This window comes from Xiphophorus couchianus, chromosome 8 (assembly GCF_001444195.1).
Source record: "Xiphophorus couchianus chromosome 8, X_couchianus-1.0, whole genome shotgun sequence".
NCBI classification, from domain to species: domain Eukaryota; kingdom Metazoa; phylum Chordata; class Actinopteri; order Cyprinodontiformes; family Poeciliidae; genus Xiphophorus; species Xiphophorus couchianus.
In genome coordinates, this window is record NC_040235.1 from 7,834,886 (window position 1) to 7,854,342 (window position 19,457).

General features: G+C 42.2%; 1 protein-coding gene across 1 annotated transcript; it reads right to left on the reverse strand.

Moving 5' to 3' along the window:
- Nucleotides 1-15,812: 15,812 nt before the first annotated feature.
- Nucleotides 15,813-19,136, reverse strand: LOC114149908 (kinesin-like protein KIF11; the record flags this gene model as incomplete). The annotated part of the gene is made up of 2 exons (XM_028026019.1): nucleotides 15,813-18,016; nucleotides 18,165-19,136. Coding segments are annotated over 2 exons (2,772 nt in total), but the record flags the coding sequence as incomplete, so codon positions are not given.
- Nucleotides 19,137-19,457: the final 321 nt, after the last annotated feature.

Consider the following 19,457-nt stretch of genomic DNA (forward strand, 5'->3'; position numbering starts at 1 on the left):
TATTTTTATTTATTCTGCTGCTGTTTATTGTTGTAAATGATCAACTAACAAGAAAATCCTTACTTTCAGTGGCGCTTAGGGTAGCACAGGTACCCTCAAACACTTGACCTCCCGGCCACCTGGTCTGTGCGTCTCACAGCGGACACATGGCGTCCGTCCTCAGAGAGTACACTTCATTACAAACATAGATTGGATTATGTCTTCCAAAACAGACCGACCGTGTCCAATCACTCAGCCGCTCCTTTAAATAAGGAATATTCACCTTATGTCTGGACGGGTGGAAGGTTGACGCTCACTCAGTCGGAGACCGGGCCTCCTGGGGACTGGTACATGGAGCTGGAACAGAGGGGCATGAAAAGAAAGAGAGCGCGGGGGGGCGAGAAAGAAAAAGAAATGTCTTTTAAATGACATCCCCATTGTGAGCCAAAGCAGGACGATAGCACTTTGCAAAACTGCTAACAATGAGCGAAGGAGAAAATCCCGTATCCTACGGGGGCCCGGCAGCATGCCCGCCATTACCATAGTCATTTAAATACAGTAATCTCATTTTCTGCCTCAGCCGAGGGGGCATGCTAAATTTCCCAGTGTGAAAGGGGGAGGAGGAGGGAGCGGTGCACATCGTTGACGACCGGTGGGATTAGTGACTTTACCCAAATCAGGGGAGAGTGTGTGTGAGTTTGTAGACTTACAGCAGCAGCACAGGCAGAAAATCTACTTTTCTCCCTACATTTATTCTTCTGTACAATACTAAATCTTAACTTTGGCAACTTTTCTGCTAGTAATAAAAAGAAATTGTGACTTAAGAATTGCATAATGTACTGTTTACAGTAGTATAGCCACATTTCAAACCACGAAATACATCCAAATCATTTCACTCAGTTCAGTTAAATTAAGTTTATAATGCCACCTGGAGAAACCCAGCCGACTGCATCAAGACAGTAATCCAGCAGATAACGGAATATCTCAGCTAAATCTTTCACATGCAGCGACAAGAACCCAAATGAAAAAATCAAGATGGTGGACATTTTTCAACATGGCCTCCATGGTTATTATGGAAAATAATTTTTTGCAATAAAATCAGCAATTAACTGAATGTGTTTGGTGTCCAAACATAGTCTACGTATTTTGAACGTTATAAATTTTCTTGCTCTTGTTTCCTTTTTCTGGTGGACATTTTTCAAAATGGCCGCCCTGGTCGTAATGGAGAATATGTGTTTGCACTAAAATCAGCAATAGTTATTGCCAGAGTTGGGCACCGCTAAGCAAAACGTTAGGTTTTACTAGCCCTAATTTACTAAATAAGAATCCCAGTTATGTTACTGCTAAACTGCTAAACATCAATAAAAAAATAGCAGAAGCTAATGCTAACCATTAAGACAACTGTCTCTCTTCATCTCCTTCCAGTTGACAACTGGTGTGAGTCTCGCAAACAGCAAAGTCCACAGTCTACTACATATTATTACTTTAAAATAACCAAAGTCGGGCATGCTGTGGTGGCGTAGGAGATAGCGCGGCACACGTTGGGAGGCCTTGAGTCCTTGACACGGCCGTCGAGGGTTCGATTCCCGTACCCGGCGACATTTGTCTCATGTCTTACCCCTCTTGCCTTCCCCCTTTCCTGTCAACCTACTTTCATATAAGGAACACTAGAGCCCACAAAAAGACCCCCTGGAGGGGAGAAAACAAAAAAAATAACCAAAGTCAAAAACATCCAATGTTTATGTCAGTTTTTGTTAAAAGGCTTTAACATGGCGACCATCTTGAAAAATGGCTGTCATCCTGAAAGTCAAGTGGCTAATGGGAAATATGAAAAATGTACGTATTTAATCCTGTGTCCTCACTCTAAAGATTTTTACAGTAATGTGCTGCACTAATGATCAAGCATGTGGCGACAGTGGAGAAGAACAACCCTGTCCTAACAAGAAAAAACCTCCAGCAGAACCAGAGTCGGTGCAAGTTTGAAGAGAAGATACAGAAAACTCTGAGCACACAGAGTTAATTAGCAATGAGTTCCTGAACATAAATGGATATAAAATTAAAAATATTTCACCGTCAGTAAACTTTGTTTTACTAATTAAACAAACTGTTTCAACAAGAAAATGTTTTCAAGCTGTTCAGGGCTTTTTTTCAGTCCATAGTGGCTTAAAATTATGTTTTGGGTCGTTAATGTGTTGCAGGGTTCTGTTCTGCTTCAGTTTAATTCTTTTTTAATTTTTTACAGATGGCTCAGCTTTTCACCAGTGTTGAATATTGATTATTCTGAAAATAGAGAGACCCCAAAGCAGATATAAAATATTGACGGTTCAGTTTAGCTTGGATCTGGACACAGTATAGATGTAGAACCACCAAATTATTAAGCATCGGTCGGCTGGAAACTGAACTCTGGATGTTTCGTTTAGTTTAAAAAGAGGAACATATTTAAAGCTTTTTTTCCACCATTCTGCACTGCAAACAGGAAAAACAACGTTCTTCACTGGTAACGGCCAAACAGTGGAGCTTAATTTTTTTAATAAAATAGAAATATTAATATTTTGCATTTGATGTCAGAAACTGTTAGATTTCCTCTCTGCATTTCAAATAATTAGAGCATCTTTGCCTGTTTTCTACTCCTGTAAAGTTAAAATCAATAACCATAATAACACCGTTACGATGTAAGCTAATTAATCATTACCCTAAAAATGGGGGGAGATGTTGGTAAACTCTCTGAAACAACAGAACATTTTGAATAAATAATTTACCATAAGACTGAAAATTGGATCTATACTAGGTTTTACAGGAGGAAAATTATCCAAAACATGTGAACAAATCAGCAAAGAAGAGGAGAAATGGACACACCATCAAAAACCAGTAGAAAGACACAGAGCCGGCCCAAGGAATATGCAGGTTATGAAGCTGCGTAGGGTCCTCACACCACCAGGGTCCCTCAAGAGCACTAAGCTGATTTTCTATATAGATGCATTAAATATACTGTATCATTAACAATAAAAACTAAATCTTATTTCACATGAAAACCAATTTCTATATTATTTTTTATAGTTTTTACATAAATCATTAATTAATTTCCTGCTGCCACTACAAGGAAATGTAAGAAATCAAAGCTTGTTTACTACACGTTTAGTGTTTATCAGCGGATGTTGCTTTCTAATAATTTAAATAATATGGTATATTTAAATACCTCTGCATTTCAAAATACAAATTAATTAGAGCATCTTTGCTTGTTTGCTACTTTTGTAAGGTTAAAATTAATAATCATAGTAACACCAGTATGACGTAAGCTAATTAAAAATTACACATAAAACAAGGAAAAACAAAAAAGGAAAAAAAGAATAGAAAGGAAAAAAATAAAATATTTATTTAATGGTATTAAATGAACCATTAATAATAGAAACTTTTATGCAATAGCAATATTGCACATGGAAAAACATTTTTTATATTATTTTTTTGGTTCTTAAAGAAGTAATTGGTTAATCTGCTCCTCATGTTGGCTGCTGGGGAAATGTAGGATATCAAACATGTTAGCTTTTTTACTACAAATTTAGTATTTATCAGTTGATGTCATTTTCAAGCAGTAAAAATAATATGGCACATTTCAAAACATCTGCATTTCAACATACAAATATACATTTTTTCAGTCCTGTGAGGCTAAAATCAATAGCCATAATAATGCTAGTGTGATGTAAGCTACTAAAAAATTATGTTAGCGATAGCAGGTAGCTTAGGAATGATGAAGTATCAGGTGCTGACATGTTGGTACAAAGGGGCCCCAAATGAAAATCTGCCTAGGGCCCCAAAAAGGCTTGGGCCGGCCCTGCAGAGACAGTACATTTTGTTGTTTTTCAGGCGTTTGTGCATAAACTCCTGCCTTTATTGCAGGTTCTGAGGTAAATTTGGTGGCTACGAGAGTGGAAGGGGGGGTGGCGGCAGCTTTGGGGGTATCATACCAGATCGAACAACAAAAAAGGGAGCGAGGGTGAAAAAGCTGTTTCCACACAAGCTGTTCTCATTCTTTTCCACTTCCGGTCCAGTGGAACAGTTGATGAAGTTTAAATGAAGCAGAATTAGGAGATCAAGCGGACACGGAGCTGGTGTTGATGGCATCTGCGCGTCCCTCCCCAGGAGGATCGAACCGCGGACAGCTGACCCGGATGAAATCGAGAGAAACAGAAGGACGAGGGGAAGCGGGGAAGGGGAGGTGACGCTGGGCGAGATAAGGGGATGAAGTATCCCCTAAATGTGATAATCTCCAATCACCTCTAACATCGGTTCTGTCAAGGCCCGGGTTAATGAGCTCAGAGCCGATCAGGCGTTGCGCCATCCCCTGATTCCGCATTTCTCAGCCTTGCAGTTGCTCTCATCATCATTGTTGTTCTTTTGATTTAATCCCCCTCACTTCAGCTGATTTGAGCAAAGAGGGCTGGAAAGGAGGGGAGGGGAAAGCCTATTACCCAAGCTCCTCTGCTCTCAACTATCTAAATGCTAACGACATGAGGAGGCTAGAGGGAGAGGGGGAGAGAAAGTGACGCGGCGAGGAAGATGTGGAGGGGAAATGGAGAGGAGAACGTGATGGCAGGAAGGGGGGCTAATCTCCAGGAGCAGTTTGGTAATTCTGAAGCAGGTTACAGAGGAGGAGAAAGTGTGCTGACCTTCCATCCCTTGGGTCACAGCGGCTGAGCTCTGCTCTTTACTTTCACTTCAGCGCTTCAGACACCCAGATCAACATCTTTTGCCGTCTACTGACGCCGTTAATTTGCTTTACCAGCTGATTTTATTGATAAAAGAACCACAAAGGGGAGTACATGTTATGGATCCAGTTCAGTTTGACTGGTTGGAAAAGAGAAGGGATAAAAGCTTAAAGTCTTTAATGTCGGTTTTGATTTTGCACCCACAAAATCTCCAGGAACAGCTGGTTAAGATTTGCCCTGCAGAGGATAGTGAGGGGAACTAAATATCTCCGTACAAGACCCAAGTCTTTCTGTATATGAATTTTTTTATTTGTGTGGTGCATATTGCGTGGTGGATGCTGTACTACCTCTCCCCCATCTGTTTCTACTACTTAAATACAGAAAATGTGCAATTCACATAAATTAAAGTACAGTTTATTTATTTTGCACCAATTAATAATAATGTAATCTCAGGCCACGTTACAAAACAAGTTTATTTTAATTCAATCTTCCAATTAACCCTAGTTATCAATCAGTACATTAAGCTTAGCAACTAACTATGATTCAGCACTCATGCTTACATCTAGTAGTGGCTATTTATGTATCAGTACCAGTGCTAACTTCTGAGTGGCTAACTATGATTCAGCATTAAAGCTAACTTCCTGTTTTGGATAAGTATGATGCAGCACTAATGCAAACATTCTAGTAGATATCTATTATTGAGCACTAATGCTAACTTCAGAGTGGCTAACCATGCTTCAGCACTAATGCTAACTTCAGAGCGGCTAACCATGCTTCAGCACTAATGCTAACTTCAGAGCTGCTAACCATGCTTCAGCACTAATGCTAACTTCATAGTGGCTAACCATGCTTCAGCACTAATGCTAACTTCAAAGCGGCTAACCATGGTTCAGCACTAATGCTAACTTCCTGCTATGTCTAACTATGTCTTAGCACTAATGCTAACTTCCTGCAGTGACTGTGTCTAATATTTAGTGGAAACACCGCAAATGCAAAACTGTGTTTTTTGGGTTTTTTTTTACTTTCAACAAAGTTTATCGATAAAGTTTTGTGGACATTTGTAACGCTAACAGCTACTGTTAGGTAAACTGGTCTCATATTGTCATAAGATGTGTTTGAAGATAAGTGGGCCTAGATAATGGATGGATGGTTGGATAAATGCTATTAATTGTAATGTTTTTGTTGTTGTGCTCTAGGTGATATTACCCTGAGAACCCGACCCAGCTGTATACCATTTTCTATTTTGAAAAACTTGATTGGATTTCATTTGATTTGAAATCTACAAGCTCTAATTGGTCTGCACTCTCCCGTAGAAAGATCCCGTGTTTCCCCCTCTTGTTTAATTTCACTTTCTTTTTGTGAACTTTGCAATCACTCCGCGGTAGGTGGCGCGGCACCAATTATTTGCCTTACAAGTTTACACGGCAGCTCTTCTAATTTACGCGGCTGCAACACGAGGGAGCGCCGCGCCGCCGTTTCAACTGTAACAATCACACGGAGTTGTTTTCCACTCGCCTCGGCAGCGGGATGCATGAGAACAATGAGGGGGGAGTTTGCTCTGGCTGCCGGAGCGCTGTCGCTGATTCTGTGCATAACAACTCTACCCCTGGTTCAAAAAAAAAAAAAAGAAAGGAAAATCCCATTTGATTTCATATTGGCCAATGAAACAGTGGAGGGTGAGAGGCGAGTGAACAATCAATCTTTGTAATGTGATCCACGGATTGAGCATGGTGAGTAAATGTTTGCACAGGCATCCAGTCAAACGAATCCTGCAGAAAAAGGAATCCATCCAGGGTAGGGCTCTCTCTTTATCCCTCTCCTGCCCGACAGCAGCGGGGTTTCAACCACATTATATTCCAGCGCTCTGTGCATTTTTCATATAGGCTCGCCTTTTATGTTTTATGTACGCCAGCTTAGGGGAGAACAGCTGTGTGGGCGCTGCTGCTGCATCCTCTAAGTTTAGAGGTAGAAGGAGAGGCTGTGTTTTTTTTTAACGGGAGAAGTGGAGCGGAATGCTAACATGGCAGGAGCGCGGATACCTGCGAACAAACGGGGAGAAGCTGCAGACCGAGGCCCTGCTTCAGCTATTACATTACCATAATACACGGAAACAACACCTCGCATGCTGTTACCGCCGTAATTTGAAAACAGATCGACAGGATTTACAAGTTCTCGGCTTATCTGCGCCGTGACCTCCCTGACCCCCCGCGTCTTCCCCGCCGTTAAATTTTCAGAGTGAAATCCCGATTTTTGGAAGCTTATTGGCGGGATAATCCCGTATTACGTGTATAACACGAATTGATTTTCTGTCAAGTTGCATTTTAGTTTGTTGAAATGGACCAAAAACAAAACACGAGCGAGAGGAAGTCAACAAAGTATGGAGCGGGTTTTATAATTGACCCCACTTGATCCGCCATGTTTGTAATCCCTGCAGAGATTGAACCGGATTAAATTAGATTTTGTGCCATCTCCATGAAATTTACAATCAGGATGTAACTCTGTGTTAATCCTGTTTCATTTTTCTGTCAGAAAATGATGGACGCAGCTTTCTGTGCAAATACAATAAGTAGCTTATAGATGATATTATTTTTTTTCTTTTTAGAAAATCATTTTATTGAACAAGTAATTTATTTTCAAACCTCCACTATGTATTGAACTATTAACTACAGAGTTGGCTTTATTTACAAAAAATAAAATGACAGTTTTATTTCAAAAATAACTTGCCAACTTAATAGTTTTTATTAATAATAAATTAGAATTTGCATTCCAAAATTAAATAAAAAACAATCTTCAAGCAGGTATTAGACATACACATTTCTATATTACACATTTTAATTATAAATTTGTAATATTTTAAAATCAAAAGTTGTGTTTTCAGAATCTGTAGGTGGAAAATCAACTTAAAGAATTAAAGGCTTGAAAATTGTATGTAATTAATCTTTCACTCAGGTTACAGAAATAAATGAACTTTTACATAATATTAAAATTTATTAAATAAATATTGCTGTACATGTTCACAGATTAATTAATTATAAATACATTTATAGAATAAAATAATTTGAGTGTATAATCTAAATATTAAAATTTAAATAAACTGCACTGCAGGACTAAATATCAAATAAGAAGTAAATGTTCTTGTCAATAAAATGTGAAAATCGTGGTTCCTGAAGATCCTTTTTAAAGATTTTTATACATTAATGTGTCATTTATTCTGTAAGAAAATAAAAGCAAAAAGTGTTTTATAGGAAAGAATTTTTTAAAAAATGAATAAAGTAGTTGCATGTGTTTGTTTACCATTTATTAAAGTATTTTTTTTTTAGTTTCAGCATCCGGTCCGGCCATATTTCTAGATGGATATAAAGATTTTTCTCCATGTAAGGAACAAACTTCCCTCCATGTGACGCAGGCTGTTTTACCTTCTCTTAATCTCCACGCTTGTCAAACCCCAGCAGATCTGAGTTCACACAGACGCAGGGAGCAGATGGGGAACATGGCTGCTCCTGTACGGGGGGACACACTGCCACCCAGTGTCCCCATCCCCAAAGCTTCAGGTCCAGTCATGTCCGTCCACTGGGACTGAAACAATGTAGGAGAGAAGAATAACGTCTGAAGACGTAGAGGGTAAAAAACAAAAAGCTACATTGGTGTGTTTTAATGGATTTTTATTGTTTCTTTAAAACCTTTTGGATTAGTTTTTATAGTGTGGGGAGGACGCACCAATAAAACCCAATAACAGCAGCAGGTTTATGGATACGGAGCGTAAACTCTGCTCTGAATTTCCAACATCACCACTTTGTTAAGTGTATTCAGAGTATTCTACACTGCAAAACAACAAAATTTTAGTAGAAGTATTTCTGTCTACATTCTGGGGCAAATATCTTAGTAAAATTGAAATAAGACAAAACTGACTGACAAGTAACTTTTCAGCAAGAAATAGAGCTTGTTGTGAGCCAGTAATTCCTTAATATGGATTAAAAAATATATATTAGTTTCACCTGCAAATTATTTCACGTAGAATGCACAGTAAAAAACACAAATCCTACCAGGTGTTTTTGTCTAGTTTGTAGTTCTTATTACACTTGAAATAAGACGACACAAACTAAAAAATAACTTTTCAGAAAGAAACTGAGGCTTGTTTTGAGTAAACAAATTCCTTAATATTTATGAAAAAGTTTTAGTTTCACTGGCAGATTGTTTCACTTGTGGGAAAAATAACTTATAACTGAAATAATCTGCCGATGGAACTAGAACGGGGTTGCTAGGTAGCGGGCTGGGCTTGGTTGGGGTTGCTAGGTAACAGCGCAGAGGAACATTCTACCAATGGAGCTAGTACTTTTTCATCAATATTAAGGAATTATTTACTTAATATTGATGAAAGTATATTACTTTTCATCAATATTAAGGAATTGTGGACTTTAAACAAGCTCTGATATCTTGCTGAATAGTTACTTATAAGTTAGTTTTGTCTTATTTCACGTCTACTAAGATTTTTGCGTTAGAAAAATAAGTTTGTTTTTTAAGTGTAGTGACTCTTTCAAAAAAGCAACAAATCTTTCAACTTTATATGGTTTTCATAGAGATTCAGATATGAAAGTAGATGTCATATTTTCTCTTAGTTGAGCTGTAGGTGTCACCTTGATCCCGTTTACCATCGTCCAGTCAGGAAGTAGGTCAACATTCACTTTAAAACAGGGCCTTACCCGGCAGCAGGATTTAGTTGGGAGTCTTTGGAAAAACATTTAAGCAAGAAAACTCTACAGATTGGTTACCTTCTTTAATTTTAGACCAAAGCAACAATTCACAGATAAAGTAGCAGTCGAAATGACTGCCTGCTTCCTTCTTCTCTAACAACTAAACCGACCTGAGTAGGCTCTATGTGAAGATGTGTGCAGAAGCTCCAGCTGTTAATTGATTCTTTTGTTCACCCAGATCCCCATCACCATGAGGCCGAACCTCCATTATTGGGTTAGAAAAGGGCGGACGAAGCAGGCAGAGCATGAAGACAGATAGTTAGGGATGAGGAAAGATAACGAGGAGGACAAACTACCCTGCAGGATTAGCAAAGAGGGTGGATAATAGGGAGCAAGTGCGACAGCAGGAGTGAAAAGATTGAAAATGAGCAAATCATATGCTGTAACTTATCCCTCCCAGCTCACCAGAGACCAAAACGGGCTTTGATTTGAGACGCAGGGCGGCTGAACCTCCAGGTAGCTGCAGGGAAACGAGTCTATCGCTTCACGCTCCAGAGGATTTGTTCCCGCACCTAACTGGCTGCAGTGGTCACCAGTGCCGTCCACTGGTTCCCAGCATGGTGCTCTGTCAGTGTGCTGTGACTAATCCAGCAGAGGTCCCACATTTTTATCACCCTAATTAAAAGAGGATTAGATGGGAAGGAGCTCCAGCGATATTTGCTCCTTTGATTTCTTACGCATGTTTAATGGACTTTTCTGGATTTCCAAAATGATACTGTTAGGCCTGTCGCAGTAAGCAATAAATCAATTAATCGCATGATAAATAAAAACCAGCTCAATGGTTTCCATTTGCATGATTTATTTTTATTTTCTACCAAAAACTGGATGACAAACGTCGTCAATCTGGTGAGTTTGTCTCAAAAAGCCATTTTTTTTGAAGGAAGGTTTTGTTAACAGAGACTTCATGATTCATTTTATTAGTTCTTTTGTTTATTTATTTTGGACATTTAAAATGTCTTTCAGTTCCAGTGTTAAATGTTCATTAGAATTAAAAGTTTATTGATATTTGAGAATGTGTTCCTGCATTATTTCTCTTGAAAGTGGTCTCAAATCAACAATATTATCATTTATGGCGATAACTTCAGGGACAATTTATCGTCCAGCAGAATTTGTTGTTCATTAATCTCATCTATCAATCTGCTGGGAATCATTTTACCTTCCAGAACTTAGGGTGTTAAACTCATTTTTATTTTTAAACATATTGATAAAACTACCCATTAATCTGTTAAAATATAAACTTTCTTTGCATTCAATGAATAATTCTTGAAGTTGAATAATATTTAACATCTTTTTTACTTTGTACTTTGGCAGTATATAGATAACTATTTTGATTTATCAATCAGTCAAGTTTATTTAGAGAACATTTCAGCAACAAGACAGTCCAAAGTGCTTTAAGTCATAAAACCAAAGAAACATCAGTCACTAGTTTGAGAAGAAACATTACATTTTATCGTGTCATCATCAAAACATCATAAAAGAATCACTAAAATGCTTATAAAATATAAAAGTACACAACTTCTATCTATTTATTTGTTCTTGTAGAGTCAAGTGGGCCACATAAAAACATATGGCAGGCCGGATTTAGCCCCCGGGCCTCAAGTTTGACACAGGAAACTAAAACTAAAAGGACCATGAGTTTAATTTTTAAGTGCGATCATTTTTTATTTTCCACAGAAAATTTGGCAAAAAAATCATTATATCTTACTGTAAATATAATTATTATGCAAAACTATTAAAATAACTGATGATCCTCAATGGAAGTAGAAATAAATTGATACAAAATGAAGCAACTAAATAAACAGGACACTAAAGAAAGTCCATCTGCAGCAGGACTTTAATTTATCTCAGAGCATTTGTGGTTTTATTCGTAAAAAAGTTCCTATTTTTGCTGCATTTTTTGTTAATTCCAGCTGATTGTCGCCCTCAAGTTGTCTATTTCAGATTTTCAGAGGTGATTGAATGATTTTTTATGTTTACTTTTGGAAATGGCGGATAAATATAATTTGATTTCTTTCACCAATACGGTGAAAATTATTCAAATTTACATTTGTGAATATGAAATTTGCCATAAATAAAAATTATATTAATTACCAGTTTTCTGCTTGCGTCCATAGTCTTTCAATTAAAGCCAAAAATAAAATGTTAATATCTTAGAGAAAATGTACTAACATTACAAATTAAAACATTGTGCAGTGTTTACTCTGTACTCAACACAAGGGGGCGCCCTTTCCCCATGGACTTGACATTGAGCTGCAACGTCCCTGTGGAAACTAACGGCTCTATAAAGTCATCAACCGCAAAGGACTCTATTTAGCGACAATTAAATTCTAAATATAACTTCTGTTTTCTGTTAGTTTTTGATATTGTTCATAAATTCAGTTCAATAAATGGAAATAAACATGAAGAATTTGAAATAAAGTTCCTAAACTTTCAGTTTTAAAATCTTCATGTTGCCCGTTTTGGTGTTGAAACGACATAAAACGTGAATTAACAAAAAATTATTTTTGCCTTTAACCCAGCGAAATAAAACTCATTTGGAGCTGCAAGTGTTACACAGTGTTTCAAAAAGTCCTGATAAATACTGACTAAAATAGGGGTGTCCAAAGTGAGGCCCGGGGGCCATTTGGGGCCGTCTGAAGGATTTTGGGCGGGCCAAGCATATTTAGTAGATCCAGATAGACACTTTTTATTCTTTTTGTGAACTTTTTTTTAAACAGAAAAATAATATCTTTGCTCAAAAGTATTAGATGCAAAAGTAGATTTTGCATTTTTATCTTAATTTTGGGGTAACTAGAGCCACAAATACTGATCTCCTCTTACTCAAAATAAAATTATGCAACCAAATTTAAAAAAAAACAATCATATGAAAATAATTTACTGATTTTTTTCAAAAATCAGATTTTTTTTTTAGTTTATTTTTGAGCAGATAAAATAAAGAAAAGGCACAAAAGTTTTTTAAAAAAATAAAGAAAATTTGTGGCCCCAAATGCTTTTAACTTAATATTTTTTTCCCTGGAAACCAGCAGACTGAAGGAAACTTCTTTCTATACTTAGTTTTTAAAATAAAGAAATATAGAATGACAAATTTTCCTCTAAAATGTCTTTTGTTAAAAGAGATTGTTTTAATGACAAAAAAAGTAGGAAGAAGAAATATTAATGTTTCAGTAAGTGTTTAGTAATGTGGTTATTCTATGAAGAACTGCTAAAACTTGGATTTTTAATTGTATTTGTATTTAAAAACATAATTAAATCTAATAGGCACCATTTTTGGAAGATCCAAAGAGCCATTGTTGGCTTTTCTGGTCAGAAACTGGTTGAACAGTTTGGATGTGAAACTGTCATGGCCTCCACCTTTATTTGTCGTCCTTTATGCTAACATGCTAGCCTGGTTCCCTGGGTTGCTATGACAGCTCCGGGGCTCCAGCAGCAGAGAGAGAGAGAAAGCACACACAGCAGTCTGTGTTTAGACAGTTTGGGATAGTTTGCTGTTCTGCAGTTGGTTAGGAGGGAAACTGGGATTCGCTCAGCTGTAGATTAAAGTCTTGTTTGTGTCCACATCAGCTGAACAGGGAGGGAACTGGAGCCGTTTCTACACAGATATGTCCTATTTTTCAATGGAATGACGCAACTCCAAGGTATTTTAAAGTATTTTAGTCAATTTGTGCCTTTGATTCTAATTTAAAGGGATTTTCTTTCATTAAAGTTGCAGTATGTAACTTTTACAATCATCTGTTTTTTCCATATTTATTAAAACAGTCACAGTCGTGATAGTATGGATGTAAAATGAAGAGTAGATTTCCACCAACAAACTCAGAAATTTTGGGGTTAATCTCTGGGTTTTTATAGAAGAGCCACAGAAATGTCGAAATGCAAAAGTCAAAAATGTGCAGGAGAAAGAAAATCCAAATTTTTTTAGATTAAGATATCAGAGATTAAAATATCTCCGATAATTTTTATAAAATGAAATAAATAAACGTGAACATTTCTGAGTTTCAAAAGTTGAACATTTTCAGAGATTTTGCTGAGATTAATCTGCAAATTTCTTAGTTTTTGTCATTTTAAATGTTTTAAATGTGTCAAAAAGGATAAAAAATAATTCCATGTTTTTTTCTAGAAAATATCAATATCAATGTATAATTATCCTAAAACACCATTCAAGGTGTGAAACAGATATCTGTGAAAAACATCAAGCTCCTCCTCCACTTTCCACCTTTTATCCACAATTTTTGATAAAAACAAAATTGTGCACTGGGGTGAAGTATTTTTCTTTTTTGCTGTATCAGAATTAGTGTATTTTGTAAAATTGCATGGAAACACTTTTTACGCATCTGTGACCCCCACAAAGTGTGGTCACATTTGGTGGATTAAATTGTGATCTTAGTTGTTTTGAGGTTTTGGGGAGCAATGTCACGCAGTAACACGGGTGCGCCGCTAGATGGCAGAAGCGGGCTCTTGCGGGACTGACGGTGCATCATTGCGGTGTCGAGGAAGCTCCCTTCCATTCGGATGAGAGCTACCAGCACAGCAACATCGTCTCCTGTGGCTCATTTGTTCTTTTCCTGTTAAAACAGGTTGGTCCGGGTCTAAACTGAAAACTGTTACGTAATAAACATGGTCGTTCTACTAAGTGTCGCGACGTTGGTCCCCTGTGTATTTGGTTTGTGTTATTTTATGTCGTCATTATGCGGTTTGCTAATAAGTTCTCGGTTAGCTGCTCGGAGGATTTCCTCAGATGGTACGCGAAGAATGCGTATGTTTTATATAACCGCCTGTAAGGTGCCTTTATTTACAATTCCTGATATAGTAATAAGCTGGTGTTGTGTTATAGAGGAACTAGTGGAAGTGTGAATGTATAGTCACAATTTTCAAGGTTGTATGATGTAGGGGTTGAACGACTACATATTTTTTAAGGTCGACTACATCATGATAATAGTCGAGTCGATGTCGACTAGTCGCGGTGACGTCATAGTGACGTAAGCGCAAAAACCCTTCACAACTACTTGGAGGCTTTATTAGCTATTTTCACGGCAAATATTGACAACCCCCCCCCCCCCCCCCCCCCCCCACACACACACACACACACACACACACACACTCTCCCCTTCTCCTGCTTTTACTAAGTCTATTATGGAGATTCTTCGTGAGCAGCGGGGAAAAGTTTGTTGCACAAAGTCGGGTCTGACTTTTTTTTTTCTAAACACCGGCTGATGCTGATGATCTCTGGATAGTTACTATAGGAGTCAAATGATCACACTGACTACATGGTGCTTTTGGAACATCACAAGCCAAACTTGTTATGAACGGATCCCGTTTGGTTACAGCTGAATTCAACGAAACCACCTGCTTCTCCTCCGCCCGATGCGCGGCAGGCAGGAAGCTCTGCTGACTCAGCAGATTGAACGATTTAAGATATTTTCTAGTCAACGTCAACATGATAAAAGTCGAGTCGATGTCGAGTTGACTAGTTGTTGTGACGTCATAGCAACGCAAGACGCAAATTTGTGATTTGCTGCCGCCGGTGTCCTGTCACAGCTGGGCGTTTCATGAATGAAGTTACTGACAACTGACTGGATCGAGCCGGTTGTTCAGGAGCTAGCATTAGCATTAGCGGATGCCTTTTCAAATGACTGTGCATCGCGGTCGTACTTTTGTTGTACTTCAGCACAGCTTTGCAGATTTTGCATGTTACGGTAGTTAAACCAGAAGAGTCATCTTTAGTGAAATATTTCCACACTGTTGTCGAATTTCTACCTGTTTGACAAGATGCGGGCTTGTCCTCGATCTGTTTTGAAGACGCCATTTTGTAGCCAGTGTTCTGTCAGATCTGCTGTCAGAGTGTCATACACTTCTGACAGCTGATCTGATGACACTTCTAAGCACGAGGTGTCATTCTTAGCACGAACTCACGGCTATATATATGTCAGACAAGTATACACTGTCATTACCAACTACAGGCTTTTATTTAATCAGCAGCTGTCATTACCACACATCTTTATTTAATGAGCAACATAACATCATAATGTATTAGTTAGATCGTCGTGACAAAGACACTCGTGAGCCGGCTAAGTGACATCATTAGCGGGAAGGGGGCGAGTTTTAGACGGCTGGTGTTTTGTAGTGGACTGCAGCTGCAACTCCACCTCCTTTTAAAAACACTGTAAAACTACATATATGCATCCATCTACATATCATTTAAACTAATGTATTAACTTATTTTTCTTGTGTCTTGTGACGTATACTGTGCTGTAAGATCAGCACAGGCTGTCACCACGGGCAATCACATGACTGCGACTAGTCGACATGAAATGTAAAAACTCGCGAGACGTCCTAGAGTCGACTAGTCGACTAGTCGACTAATTGGTTCAACCCCTAGTATGATGACTTTATTGTTATAATCTGGATTAAATTCGGATGAGAGCTACCAGCACAGCAACACCGTCTCCTGTGGCTCATTTGTTCTTTTCCTGTTAAAACAGGTTATCTGCATCTGTTTGCCTGTCCCTCCACCCAAGACCTGCAACAGATTCATGGGGGCTCGTCCGGGATGGGACACACCACGCTGCGGTAGACATCGATCTGCTTCGCAGCCGGGCCGAAAACCATGTCGAAGGTGTAGGTCTTCCTGGAGGACTTGTCGTGCCTGTCCTGACCAGCACCTCATTCCTGCTCTGGTCGCAGTCGATGACTCTGTGAGACGACCTGTGCTCCATGGTGTCGAAAGGCCTGCACCGGACCACCACCTGGATATTGCGGCCCTTCTCCTCTCGCCTCCCTCCGGTACCGCTAAAGGAAGCCATGGTGGCCGCAGACAGAAGCGTCTCTCCGCGGTCTGACAGCCGAGTGAAGGAGTGTCTTCTTCTTCTCGTCGACGAAGGGCGGCTCGGCGGCCAGATTCTTGCAGCAGGAGCTGAGATCGTTCTCCAGGGAGTCCTTGCTCTGCCTGTCCTCCTCCTCCGCCTCCTTCTGCCTCATCCTCGGCAGCTTGCTGCGCTTGACGCTCTTCTTCAGAAGCCTTCCATAAACAAACCCCCGGCGCCGAGGAGTCACACCAGTAGGAACGTCCTGCTGCAGCTCCTGCGGCAGGAACCTTCGGACCAGCTGCTGACCCGCATCCAGCTGTTCCTGCAGCTCCGCCCGCTGCCGCTCCAGAACCGCCTGGTCCAAACCCATCTGCTTCTGGACATCCGTCAGAACCTGCCGGTTCTCCTCCTGCCGGCCTCTCAGGTCCGCCTCGGCGGCCCCTCGAGTCTCCACACCCTGATTGAGACTCTGGGCCTTTTCTGCCAGCTGCTCCATCAGAACCAGCTGGTCCTGGGCCCGGCGGGCCGCCTGCTCCCTGGTTCTGGAGGTCCACTCTGCGTCCCGGTCCACCAGGCCTGACACAGCGCCGTGGAGGTCCGAAGAGCGGTCGCTCATCTCCTCCAGCACAACCCGGTTCTGACGGGCCGCCTGGCGCAGCAGAGAGGAGGAGGAGGAGAGCAGACGCTCCGCCTGCGACGAAGAACGCTGCTCCACCGTGCCGCAGCGGCTGCTGGGGTTCTGCTGCAGCTCCTCAATCGGGCCCTGCAGGGTACTGGAGGCCAAGTGCAGCTCGCTGTAGTCCTGCTGGGTTTCCATGGTAACCAGGTTCATCTGGTTCTGCAGGACCTTTATGGTCCGGTTCATCCCCTGCTGGTGGCCCTCCTGGGCCTGTTGGATCTGCTCCTTCAGCCGCTCCTGCTCCTCCTGGAGCGCGCTCAGTCCGGTCCGAGCGTCCTGACGCAGCGCCGCCAGGTCCAGAACCAGAGCCCTGAGGAAGACTCCGGTCTCCTTCATCGCCTCCACCTGATCGGCCAGATCCCGCTGCGTCTCCATGGAAACCTGCAGGGCGTCACTGAGCTCCCTGATGGCGGTCAGACCCGGCAGCGTCCGCACGTCCAGAACATCCTGCACCTCCTGATGGTGCTCCTCCAGCAGCTGCAGCAGAACCTCCCTCTGCTCCCGGGTCAGCGCCTCGTGCCGCTCCACCTTCTCCCGGCAGCAGGCGGCGCCGTCCGCCACCAGCGCCTGGAGTCTGCCCACCAGCGTTTCCACAGCAACCAGGGCGCCCCGCAGCATGGCCTCGTTCCCCACCAGCAGGCCGTCGACGGTGTGGATGTAGCCGGTCAGCATGCGGTCGTGGGCGGCGCCGTAATGCTGCACGCTGCGCTGCAGGCTGCTGAAGGCGCCGTCCATCTTCTGGGAGAAGCTCTGCTGCATCTGCATGTTGTGCTGCTCCACCTTGGTCTTGCGGTCCAGCTTGGCGTGGAGACCCGACACGTCGCCGGTGCTCTCACCGACGGCGCTCAGCAGCTGTCCGACGGCGCTGTACAACGACTCGTGGGCCGAGCTGAGCTCCGAGCAGACGATCTCCTCCTCCACTAGCTTCTCCTTGGTCTTCTCCAGATGCCTGCTGGTCTCCTCCAGCCTCTGCTGCTTCTCATCCAGGTCTATGCTGCACTGCTCCAGCTGGCTCTTACTGTCCAGGAACAGATCATTCACCTTCTTGAGCTCCTCCTCCATCATGACGATCTGCTCCTCCTGAGCCGTGATCTGGGTCACCATCCATCCATCCATCCATCCATTTTCTGTTCACCCTTGTCCCTAATGGGGTCGGGAGGGTTGCTGGTGCCTATCTCCAGCTACGTTCCGGGCGAGAGGCGGGGTACACCCCGGACAGGTCGCCAGTCTGTCGCAGGATCTGGGTCACCATGTTCTCATATTTCTCTGATGGAAGGAAAACACGTTTTTTCTTTCGGGTGGCAGCCAGGTCCCGTTTGAGCTGCTCGATCTCCTCCATGTATTCCTTGATCAGGGTCCGCTTGGTGAGCTTCTGGTTGACCTCGGGTTTGTTGATGATGTTCTTGGCTCGGCTGGCGTACGCCAGCGTGCTCAGCGTCTCCTCCAGGTTGCTGGAGGACGGCGACACGGTGGCGATGATGGAGGTCTTAGTGCGTCCGCCCAGCGAATCCTGCAGGATCCTGGTGAGTTTGGACTCTCTGTACGGGACGTGGGACCTCTTCTCCATCAGGGCGGTGATGACCTGGCCCAGCGTCAGCAGCGACTGGTTGATGTTCCCGGCCTCGCAGGCCCGCTGGCCCATAGCTCCAGAGCGGCCGATGTTCTCGCTGCCGGCAGGGTCCACCAGGTTGAGCTTGCCGATCTTCACCAGCTCCTCGCCATCCAGGGTGATCTCCTTCATGTGGATGGTGACGGAGAACACGGAGTGGGAGCGGCTGGAGTAGGCGTTCATCAGGGTGGAGGCCGTCCGCCTCTTGGCTGCTCCTCGCTCCAGGATCTGGTAAACCTCGTTCTTGTTGTGGACCACCACCTCCTCCAGCCCCTTCACCACCACACCGTGCTTGTTGCGGGGGTCGTCAAACAGCTGCAGGCGCTCGTCGACGTCCTCGGTGGGGCTCAGCAGGTCGAACAGCTCCTCAATGTAGATCTCCAGCAGAGAAACCTTGACGGAGAACTCGGTGCCGTTCTCGCTGAGCTTCTCGAAGATCTGGTGCAGCGTCCGGGGGATGATGCCGGCCAGCGGGTCCTCCTCCCAGGTCAACTGCGCGTTCGGAGTCCGCTCCCCCTCCATGGTGAAGGTCTTCCCGGTTCCTGTCTGACCGTAGGCAAACACGGTGCAGTTATATCCCATAATAACCTCGTCCAGGTGTGTGACCCCCACAAAGTGTGGTCACATTTGGTGGATTAAATTGTGATCTTAGTTGTTTTGAGGTTTTGGGGAGCAATGTCACGCAGTAACACGGGTGCGCCGCTAGATGGCAGAAGCGGGCTCTTGCGGGACTGACGGTGCATCATTGCGGTGTCAAGGAAGCTCCCTTCCATTCGGATGAGAGCTACCAGCACAGCAACACCGACTCCTGTGGCTCATTTGTTCTTTTCCTGTTAAAACAGGTTGGTCCGGGTCGCGACGTTGGTCCCCTGTGTATTTGGTTTGTGTTATTTTATGTCGTCATTATGCGGTTTGCTAATAAGTTCTCGGCTAGCT